The 8983-nt window shown below is 36.8% G+C and overlaps 1 protein-coding gene across 1 annotated transcript; it reads left to right on the forward strand.

Annotated features, from left to right (window-relative positions):
- The first annotated feature begins 6483 nt into the window (after positions 1-6483).
- On the forward strand, positions 6484-7461 carry LOC103212909 (olfactory receptor 8K1). The gene has a single exon (XM_007958831.2). The coding sequence runs from the start codon at positions 6505-6507 to the stop codon at positions 7459-7461; it is 957 nt and encodes a 318-aa protein (XP_007957022.1). The 5' UTR covers positions 6484-6504.
- The last annotated feature ends 1522 nt before the right edge of the window (positions 7462-8983 follow it).

Genomic DNA, 8983 nt, shown 5'->3' on the forward strand with positions numbered 1-8983 from the left:
ATGTAGTCAATCTGATTCCTGTGTGTTCCATCTGGTGAAGTCCACGTGTAGAGCCACCGTTTGTGTTGTTGAAAAAAGTTGTTTGCAATGAACAAGTCATTGGTCTTGCAAAATTCTACCATGCATTATTTCTGTTGCCAAGGCCAAATTTTCCAACTACCAGTGATTCTTTTTTGTTTCCAACTTTTGCATTCCAGTCACCAGTGATAATTAACACATCTTCATTGCAAGTTCAGTCAATTTCAGACTGCAGAAATTGATAAACATATTCAATTTCCTCATCTTGGCTTTGTGGTTGGTGCATAAATTTGAATAATAGTCATATTAACGGGTCTTCTTTGTCAGCATATGGGTATTTTCCTATCACTGACAGCATTGCACTTCAGGACAGATCTTGAAACATCCTTTGTGATGATGAATGCCACGCCATTCCTCTTCAAACTATCATTCCCGGCATAGTAGATCATATGGTTGTCTGATTCAAAATGGCCAACACCAGTCCATTTCAGCTCAGTAATGCCGAGGATATCAATTTTTACACGTTCCATTTCATTTTTGACAGCTTCTAATTTTTATAGGTTCATACTTCGCACATTCTGTGTTCCGATTATTAATGGATGTTTGCCTCTGTTTCTCCTCAATTTGAGTGGTGCCACATCAGCAAATGGAGGTCTCTAAAGCTTTACTTTATCTATATGAGTAATGCTGATTTTACTCTGATTATGGAGCTCTTTCGCAGTCCTACTTTGAGAGTTTCCAAGCTCAGTGACTCATCTTCCTCCTCTGTATTGGACAATATTTCTGGACTACTCATAAATTTGTGCTGTAATGTATCAGATAGTGTTTCTCTGCTATTCATAAGGTTTTCCCTGGCCAACTCTTTGAGAAGTGGTGGCCTCCTCCTTCTTCCTACTCTGTCTCAGTCTGCAAGCTGGGCTGACACCTCTGCAACAGGTGCACCCCACTGGGTTTGAAACACCAGTGGCACAGCCTCAAGACTTACAGCAACATGTCACCAAAACAGGACACAACAACAGACAAATTTGTCTCTTTTAGCTGTTGGAAACCCCTCCAGCCACCCTTACCTGCATCCCTGCAACTAACTCCTCGATCTGTTCCAGTTCCCTTTACCTTTTCTGACCTCTCCCTGCTTCCCACCTTGTTGCTTGTGGGGGTGGCCTGCTTCCCTCTCCTCATCTGGCTCCCTGCGGTTGAATCCTCAATCTGATCCTATCCCCTTTGCCTTTTCTGTCCTCTCCCTGCTTCCCACCTCACTACCTGTTCTTAGGTCCCTGGAATTCTAATTAGAATGTTATCACTTTAAAATCCAAAATGGTTGCCACTTGTAAACATTCAAAATGGCTGCTTCTTCGGTCACTTTAAATATCCAAAATGGCCACCACTTGTGAACATTCAAAATATCTGCACCCTTGGTCACTTTAAATATCCAAAATGGCTGCCATGTGTAAACAATCAAAATGGCTGCACCTTCTGGACAAACAAGAAGGTCAGGAAAAACAACTAGAAAACCTGTAATATCTGGGGATAGGGCAATAAGAGAAAAAAGGCAGAGAAGGAGAGTAACGAAGAAAAAAATAGGAAAAAAATACATAAAGGAAAACAAAGAATGGGGTTGACCATGAGAAAAAAAGAAGAAAAATATTTTGCAACCAGAAACAGGGAAAAGAAAAAAGCTGAAAACTAAGACCTGGAAGATGAATAATAGTAAAAAGGACAAAAGTATTAATAATAGTAGTAGTTTTAAAACAGACAAAAGCAAGCAAACTAAAAACCAGAAAAAGAGAAAAAAAAAAATTGGAGAAGGGCAGGGCAGGGCACCCAGGCTCCATCCAAGCACACAGAATAGGATGGAGTTCCTGTGGGCCCAGAAGGTGGGTGGGAGTGGGGCATGGCCGAACCTCTGTTCACCAAGCAGGTGTGGGGTATAAGAGTAACAAGGGGAATGTCGCACCTTTTCAGTCGTCCAGGTCCGGAGTGTCCTTGGGGCTACTTGGATATCTTCTGAAGGCTAGAAGTCTGAATTCCAGGTGCTGGCTCTTGGGGAGGTTTCTCTCTCCACCACTGCTCTTGGTGGGCCCTCTTGGTGGGAACAAAATATGGAAAAAGGTCTGGCAAGTACCACCCTTATAAAAGCTGACAAGTCCAAAGTTCTTGGATCAAATGTCAAGCTGGAGGCTTTTTCCCTACTCTCGCTGCTGCAGGGGCTGAGGAGCTCAAGGTTGGCAGGCTACTGATTCCAATGAATGATGAATCCAAGATCTCCAGGAAGAATTGTGGATTATTCGCTCATGGACAGCTTTAGGCAACACAACAGAATCCAGATCCATGGAAGAATGTCCCTACACAGCCATCAGCCATAGTAGTTAAAATAGCCTGGTACTGGTACAATGACAGACACATAAAGCAGTGGAACAGAATTGCGAATGAAGAAGTAAATCTGCTCACCTACGGACAGCTGATCTTTGACAAAGGACCAAAACTTATTTAATGGGGAAGAGATAGTCTCTTTAGTAAGTGGTAATGACAACAGTCCACAGCTTCTTCTAGTTGGTATTTAATCCATTTTGTCCTTCTCTTCAAAGCACAGGATTCCAGGACTATCTTCTGCATCTGTTTCAATTGGTTTCTCATTTCTCTGTTGCAGAAGGTCTCTGTAGCTTGCCTGCCCATTCCATTATCCTGCCAGAAGTTCCATTGTTTGATTTCTTGACTGTTGTTTCCATGGGTGTTGATTGTGGATACAAGTACATTGAAATCCTTGACAACTTCTATCTTTTCTGCGTGTATCATAATGTTGCTTATTGGTTCAGTTGTGAGGAGTTTAGTTTTCTTTTTTGTTGATGTATAATCCATAGTGAAGGCCTTTGATCTCTATCAGTAAGTGTTTCAATCCTCTTCCCTTTCAGCAAACAAGGTTGTCACCTCGTTGTTATTGTGTCTTCCTCCAATCCTGATGCAGTGTTCTTCATATACACAAGCTTCTCAGAAAAATTATAATGAAATGTGCAAAGATCTAGAGTTAGAAAACCAAAAGGGAAGAACACACTCAACATTTCCCAACTTGAAAGAACTGAAGAAAAAATTCAAGCTTCAAGTTGCAGTATTGAAAGATTCTGTGGGCAATAAGTTGAATGACTCAGGAATCATCAAAAGAAGATAGAATTCAGTTCCAGGGTTGAAGGGTGACTGAACTCATCCCTGTGACTCAACTTTCACATAAACAATAGACAGGTCTACACAGTGAAGAGTAACACCAGGGAAATGCACATCCCTTTGTTGTTGTTGTTGTTGTTTGCCGTCGAGTAGACCCCGACTCATAGCGAACCCTCCTTGGGTTTCCGAGGCAGTATCACTACAGAAGTAGAATTGCCCAACCTTCCTTCCGAGGAGTGGCTGGTGGGTTTGAACCGCCAGTCTTCTGGTGAGCAGTCAAGTGTCTTAAGCACTATGCTACCAGAGCTCCTGCACATCCCTTAGAGGAATCAACAATATGATAACTAAAGGACAACATTTGCCTAGGGATAAAGTTCAGAAGGCAGAAAGAGATAGATGGATTAATGAAATAGTAAACACAGGGATGAAGTGAGAAGAGTGTTGTTACACACTCTTGTGTGTAATTGTGGGAATTACAATCAATGTCATGAAGGAAAATATGTATGAATTCTGAATTTAAAACCAATTTGCTCTGCAAGCTTTCACTCAAATCTCAATAAAAAGTCAAAAAGAAGAAGAAGACGATGGAAGGAATACACACAATCACTATATCAAAAAACAATCTGCTGCTCTTCAGCCATTTCAGGAGGTAGTATATGGTCAAGAACCAATGGTATAAATGATAAATATAAATCTTTAAAAGCAGACAGATGATGAAGAGGAGAAGGATGTGAAACCTTAAGTATATTGGGAAGTGATTGTCCCTGTGAGGTGTAATAAGGATCCACAGAGAAAAGTTAAACTTGCTGCTGATGAAGATGATGATGATGATGAAGATGATGATGATGATTTTGATAATGAAGAAACTGAAGAAACACTCCCAGGAAGAACTCGGTGTGGTATATTCCAGCAAAAAATGCACAAAAAAGCAAACCAGAACAGAAAAGACCCAAACCATCAACACTAAGATCAAAAGGTCAAGAATTCTTTTTTTAAAAAATGAAAAATCTCCTAAAACAGCAAAAGAACTTTGTTCTATAGAAGACATCAAAGCAAAAATGCAAGCAAATATAGAAAAGTGTAGTTCTTTTCACAAAGTGGAAGTTAAAATCATGAATTACATAAAGAATTGCTTCTGATGACTGGCCAGGATGCTATTCAAGATTTCTGATAGCAGAAGAAGTCTCTTTAAGAAAACTTTTTAAACATTTTATTAAAATGTTCCATCTCATTTCATTTCTGTAACAGTTGATATCTGGCTGTTCTTTTTATTATGTAGAGTGAGAACTTTCCTAATTTTATCTGATAAATATTGTCTAGGTTGCTTTGTCAAGAACATGTTGTTCAAAATGCCTGTTCAGTTATTAAATATAGAACTCCATCTTTTGCTTAGTTTTAAGGTGTGTATGCAATATTAAGCTAAGGCAGAGTAGTAGCCATAAGCAGACAAATGGCAAAGACAGAGAGACAAAAATATACATGTAAAATAAACTAATATTTTAATAAATAAAAATAAATAAATAACACCAGGAAGAGTTAAAAGATAAACATACAGAAGAACAAGGAAAATAACAGTCACAGATTTCTGGCCCCAAACATTATAATTCACAACATTTTATCTTATTTTAACCTAGAATTCTGTATCCAGTAATGGATTTTGTATTATTGAATATCGCATAGTCTTATTCTGGAAGCTCTTCTTTCATTTATTCAACTAGTATGTGTGTGTGTGTGTAAGTATTACACCTATTATTTGCATGATAGAATGTAACATAAGATACTGACAAAGATGTATTTCTGATGTCCAACTTAGTGATGTTGTGTAATTTAGACCCTGGCAAAAAATACCTTTGATTTTTGTTTAATGGGACTTTCTAAGAATAGTTACCAGATATACAAGACATTCTCCCTGAGGTAATCATGTGCAATGTGTTTATTTTTTAATCAGAGTAAAACCTCAGCACAATGAGTCTCAAAGGGATAGACAAACATTTAAATCTTTCTTTCGACAACCAATGAGGATTGATTAAGGAGGAAGCCAAAGCACGTTCTTCATTAAGGTGAGTAGAAAGCATAGTCTGAAACTTCTCAGGACATACAGCTTCAATCAGGTGATGCCCAATGGTTTTAAAGGGCCTTGTATCCTGCAAAACTCTTTCTCCCTTGGCATCCTACTTTCCTTTCTTCAGTAGTTGAATTACTGGGCACTGAAGATGTTTTATGCAATCTCTAAGAATCTGCGCTGTGCTCTATTTAGAGCACCTAAATTTTCAAATTAGCTAGCTGTGTCGGTTATTTATTCTAACAGTGATATTGGTCTATTTACTTAGTGCCTTCCTGTTCCATTTTTCATCACCTGTCTGCTTAGGATGGCCATAATGAGGAGAACGTACAGTAAAAGCATATTGCCTGCATTTGAAAGCTGACTCCAGAATTTATTAGCTGAGTGACCTTAGTTATTTAACTCTCTGTGCCTTAGTTTCTTCAACACACAAATAGGAATAGCAGTAACATTGCTTCTTTCCTGGAGATATAGTGTCGCTCACGTGACTTACCAAATTTAATCCTTTTAGAAAAGTGCCTTGCACGTAATCAGTTCTTTATTGGTGTTTGCTATCCATTCCTATTCTTTCTATGGAGTCTCTTCACATGGAACACCATTAAATATTTATGAATAATCAGAATGGCCGGTTCTTTGAGTGTAGAAGAGGAATGTCTGACGTGATCTCCTAAGCAGAAATGACAGATGTGGCAAATTCACACTGAGCTGTTGCTTAAAAAGTCTAAATTTAAAATATTAAAACATTATATTTTTCACTCATTGCAAAAATATGAATATATAGTGAGTTGAACTGAAACATATATTTAATGGTCAGAGATTTTCTAATTACCACCTGATTTTTCTCTCAACAGTTTGGAAAACCACTTCATATCATCCTATTTTAAAAGCTGTAATGATTGGTAATAGGTAAGGTTTCCCATTCAGGTTGATCTTACAAATGACTTGAAATGTGTAGAAATCTTAAATATAATATATAGCTTTAGGGCATCCTTAAAATGACCTCAGATCAAAAGAAGTAGGCCATGTTAGCTGTATCAAAACAATCACTTTACCAAATCTTGTCCTTTTTTAATTATACTTTAGCAAAGTTTCAGTGAAGGTACATGGGTATCTATGGCTTTGGACTGATGGAGGGAGGTGTCTCTATTTAGAAATTGTAGGAGAGAAAATGTCTCTATATCTGATATATTAAGTTTTTTAAGTTCTCTCAGAAGATAACATCTCAAATGTACTAAGAATTGATTTTATGTCTTACAGAGATTACTAAGATGGAGAAACACAATCACACTACAGTGACCAAGGTGACCGAATTTATTCTCATGGGCATCACCGACAACCCTAGGCTTCAAGTACCACTCTTTGGAATCTTTTTCTTCATATACTTGGTCACAGTGATGGGAAATCTGGGCATAATTATCTTGACCTATTTGGACTCCAAACTATACACTCCCATGTACTTTTTTCTCAGACATTTGTCAATTACTGGTCTTGGTTATTCCACTGTCATTGGTCCTAAAATGATGGTAAACTTTGTAGTCCACAAAAACACAATTTCCTACAATTGCTGTGCCACCCAGCTAGCATCTTTTGAGGTTTTCATCATCACTGAGCTGTTTGTTCTCTCAGCAATGGCCTACGATCGCTATGTAGCTATCTGCAAGCCTCTTCTCTACATGGTGATCATGGGAGAGAAAGTGTGCTGGTTGCTAGTACTTACTGCCTATCTATACAGCACATTCGTGTCCCTATTCCTCACAATTAAGTTATTTAAATCATCCTTCTGTGGCTCTAACATTGTCAGCTATTTTTACTGTGACTCTCTCCCATTGCTGTCCTTGCTCTGTTCTGACACACATGAATTAGAATTGATCATTTTGATCTTTTCAGGTTGTAATTTGCTCTCCTCCCTCTTGATTGTTCTTTTATCCTACCTGTTAATTCTCATGGCCATCCTTAGAATGAATTCAGCTGAGGGGAGGTACAAAGCTTTTTCCACCTGTGGCTCCCATCTGACAGTGGTGGTTGTATTCTACGGGACCCTATTATTTATTTACTTGCAGCCTAAGTCCACCCATGCATTTGGTATTGATAAAATGGCTTCTGTGTTTTATACTCTGGTGATCCCTATGCTGAATCCTTTGATTTATAGTCTAAGGAACAAAGAAGTAAAAGATGCCCTAAAGAGAATGTTTAGTAAACAATGTAAAATTCCCACAATATTTTAATTTTTTTTTTAACGAAATGGGTTCAGTAACTTTTGTTTAATATTCTTAGATCAATTATGGTATTCGTAAGTAAGAGTATTTCATTAATTCTTTTTTTTCCCCTAGACAAAACACTTTCTCTTATATCTCTTTATACTCTTCTTTGTTTCAATAAAAATAAATAAATATTGTACCCAGATAATATCCCAAGTAATTTTTCATGTCGTAAAATAAAATATATAGTTTAAGAATAAGACAAATCATGCCAGATTTGGAATCAAAAGTAGGTTTGCAGAGGTAAATAAAATCGAGCAAAATTAACTAGAAATTTAGTAATATATATTTTATAGTAGTCACTGGGCGGGAAAGATAAGTAAGTTTGAACCCTAGAGCACAGGTACACCAGACAAGAGACAGGAAATAAATAAATAAGTGATTATAACAAATGAAAATTGTATCACAAGAATCGACACTAAATGAAGAAACAAAATGTCCCTTCTGGGTGTGGTTTTCAATGAGGTCTACTTAATATTTTATATTTCAGGGATGGATTGGTCTTTGGGGATAGTTCTAATTAGATGCCAGGAGAAAAATGCCAAGTAATTCCAGATCCACCCTGAGATCCTCACTCTCCAGTTTCTTTTGGTTTATATGTACTTCCTAATAAATAAGCTGAATTAAATAAAGTTTACAAATCTACATGAGTGATTTACCTGACCCCCTAAAGGAGTGTATCAGTGTATTTTGAAGTCATTGCCAGTGACAACACAGATTAAAGATAACTGATACACCCAAGAACTAACTATATTTTCATTTTTTGTGTATTGTCTACTTCATGAGCTTATGTACACAATGATATTTTCTTGCATGGACTCTGTGCTAGCACTATGCCTCATTCATATGTATATTCATTCAGCAAATAAACCACTTCCTTATACTTTGATATTCTTCTCATCATTTGAATAGGTATTTTTTCAGATTTCTAATATAGAAATACTAACACAATGGTGCATGTTTCAATCTCCCCTAACATTTAAAGTGAACATTTGAGAAATTGAATCAGAATTTGAATAAATTTTGGTTTGATTTCTGATCCATGTCTTTCCTTTATTTTGTTGCTTGTTTTTCATGTATTAGATTTTATATTATTGAGAACAGAAATGGAGCATAATTAAAGAAATACAAAGCTGCATTCCTCAATCAAATCAATTTTGTTTATCATATTAGCTTCAGATTCTGTCCCTAAGTATAGTTAATGTTATGAATACGTTTTATTTTCTACAGTTATATTTTATGCTATATTGTACAGATTTAAATTGTATTTTTACTTCCCAAATTATATTATCGCCATCATTCAACCCACAAAGAAAGGTAAACAAATCAATAACATTCTCCAATAGTATCTCTCTCAAGTGCACTTTAAAAAACTGAGGCATCAATTTCTCCACAGCTTGCTTTTATTACTTAAGAATCACCATCATCATCTGTTCTGGCCAATAAATATTAATTATTTTAATATTTAACACCAGTGTGCAAATATGTA

The sequence above is a fragment of the Orycteropus afer genome, unplaced genomic scaffold (assembly GCF_000298275.1).
Source record: "Orycteropus afer afer isolate SDZICR_OR568_19922 unplaced genomic scaffold, OryAfe1.0 scaffold01153, whole genome shotgun sequence".
Taxonomy (NCBI): Eukaryota; Metazoa; Chordata; class Mammalia; order Tubulidentata; family Orycteropodidae; genus Orycteropus; species Orycteropus afer.